The 2,527-nt window shown below is 37.3% G+C and overlaps 1 protein-coding gene across 1 annotated transcript in view; it reads right to left on the reverse strand.

Moving 5' to 3' along the window:
- Positions 1–2,527, reverse strand: part of PARD3B (par-3 family cell polarity regulator beta) — a 201,918-nt gene that overhangs the window by 179,544 nt on the left and 19,847 nt on the right. The window contains exon 3 of the mRNA XM_008585465.1: positions 1,648–1,773. Within this exon, the coding sequence (XP_008583687.1) occupies positions 1,648–1,773 (126 nt within the window). The remainder of the gene's footprint in view (positions 1–1,647; positions 1,774–2,527) is intronic.

The raw sequence follows: 2,527 nt of genomic DNA on the forward strand, positions 1-2,527 counted from the left end.
TTCTCCCCTTCTCCCTTATGCCTCCACATGCCCTGCCACCAGGTAAAACAGCTACCTTTCCCAGCCTTTCTTGCCAAAGAGATGTAAGTGAAGGGGTTAAAGGAGAGCTCTTTAAAAGTTTCTAAACTGGGAGACAGACACTTTTTTTGTCCTCCTCTTTCTCTTTCTATTTCTTGAAACTCAGAAGTGGTGAAGGGGTTAAAGGAGAGCTCTTTAAAAGTTTCTAAACTGGGAGACAGACACTTTTTTTGGCCTCCTCTTTCTCTTTCTATTTCTTGAAACTCAGAAGTAATGGAGAGAACTGCAGAAGCCACCATGTGGCCATGATACAACTTAAAGAAAGTAGCCACATGGTAAGGAAGGCAAAGCAGAAAGACAGAAGACACCTGACTTCCTGATTATGTGAAGTTGCTACACTAACTGTGGACTGCCCACCTCCACACTTATTTGTCTTTAGAAAAAATAAACTTTAATCTCACTTAAGCTACCTTTATTTCAGGTCTGTAACTAGCAGCCACACCAAATAATAACTAATCATAATCTCAACTGCTATCTGAACCCCCATCCCGACTCCTCCTACTGAAAAGTGCTTAATTCCTCACATTGTTTGGGGAGGAGAGATTTCACATAGGCTGCCCAACTCCTCTGGGTAGTTCCTCTATGTTATTTTTGCTAGACTAGGAGTCAGTTTCTATTCCATACTAACTCCATGCTAAATTTTCATGAGCCTGAGTTTCAACATCTATAAAATAGGGATGATAATGTCTGCCTTGCACATCTATCAAGTCCTGATAAAAAAGACACAAGTATATAAAAATAATATTAATAATAATTATAGTTTTGTGCATCATTCATTATTTTAGCACACAGGTTATTTTAAGATTTCATTTCTTCCCACACTTAAGCAGCCAGTACCTGCTTCTCCATCCACAACCACTCACCCCCTTTCACACCCACATACACAATATTGACAACTAATGCCCGGAGAAAAGGTGTATTATGAATTGTTTTGGTCAGAAACAGAGGCTGGTGAGATTACTAAGGAGTAATAGTACCTGTTCCTTTGTTCCAGAATCCCTCTGCGATGACAACATACATTAAAAAAATGTACAGGCTGCTACATACTCTAATTCTCAGGTACAGAAAGCTATTCCCGTAACATTTTCACATTCAGAGATATGATTTCTTAAGGGAGAATATTCTAAAATTTTTTTTCTATTTGTTTCTATTATTCATTGAGTCCTCCTAGACATCTCTCACAGATTTTTTTAGTTTGCGGAAGACTGCTGACATCAAGTAAGTTAATTAATAAGCTGAACTAACAGCCTGTGAAAAGAGCCATTAAATACCAGTGTAACTGACCCATAGCCCAAGAAAAACAAACCCATCTGCTGATGCCGCAGCAAGACAACCAGGCAGGAAGGCTTGCTATATTCTGTGGTTTCACATTCTTGGAGCTGTCAGGGACATGTGTGAGCCACCTCTGAGTATGCTAAAGCATAAAAGGGGTTGAAAATGGAAGTCCTGGGGTCATTCAAAGGGAACCGACCAGAACTTCTACTACAATTTTGATCATTATGAGTTCAGTAATGACTATAATCATTCTAGGGATCAATAAAATAAATAAAACAATGAAAAAATGCTTACTGAGCAAAGGTTTTGTCTACAAGATCCACATTGTTGATTTTTACAATACATTCATTTTCATGAAATAGTCCTTCCCGTTTGGACCTGCTGTTTTCTTCAATGCCTCGGATGAAGAGTCCTAGAATTCTAAATGCAAAATTTAGATTGAAATAGATTTACTGAATAATAATAAGCTAATTATCTCTCCACTCACAACTACTCAGAAATAAACATTGATTTCTATTTGTGAAAGAAATTATACTTTATTTTCAGGCAAATGTTTGTAATTTAAATCCTTTCCTTAGCCCTCCCCCCACAAACAAACTCACTAAAAGAGAAAAGGCCTTTCAAGACAAATATACATACATAAATGCCAACTTGGAGAACATTAATCTGTGACCCCATTTGTTATGCTTATAGTAACTTTAGAAAAGGTTAGTATAGCTTAGTGCAGTTGATGACACCAAAGACTTGTGGCTTGAGAAGGGCATCACAGTTGACTATAGGAAGTAAGTCTGAACTACTGCCAAGGTAGCAACTTGATGTTTAGTAATAGGAGAGGATTTGGTACTCATAGAAATATTTTTGCAGTCTCACTACCTTTTCTAATAATTTCCATTTTAAGAAGTAAACAAACATTTAAAGTCAGATTGTATACTCAACTTAGAAGGAAGTCCAGTCCCATTTGTTAGGGCCACTGAATCAAGTATGTGTTAGGTGTTTTCTATGTGCTCAGGATGAAGGTGTATAATACAAGGCTGTTGGACCAGGACCAGGTAAATTAGTGTAAGTTTGGGGTAGAGTAGAGGTTCAGAAATGAGAGACACCTAAAGACTCTATTAAAAAAAACTCTTAGAGTTGATAAACAATTTCAGTAAAGTTGCAGGATACAAAATCAATA

This window comes from Galeopterus variegatus, unplaced genomic scaffold (genome assembly GCF_000696425.1).
Source record: "Galeopterus variegatus unplaced genomic scaffold, G_variegatus-3.0.2 Scaffold3583, whole genome shotgun sequence".
Taxonomy (NCBI): Eukaryota; Metazoa; Chordata; class Mammalia; order Dermoptera; family Cynocephalidae; genus Galeopterus; species Galeopterus variegatus.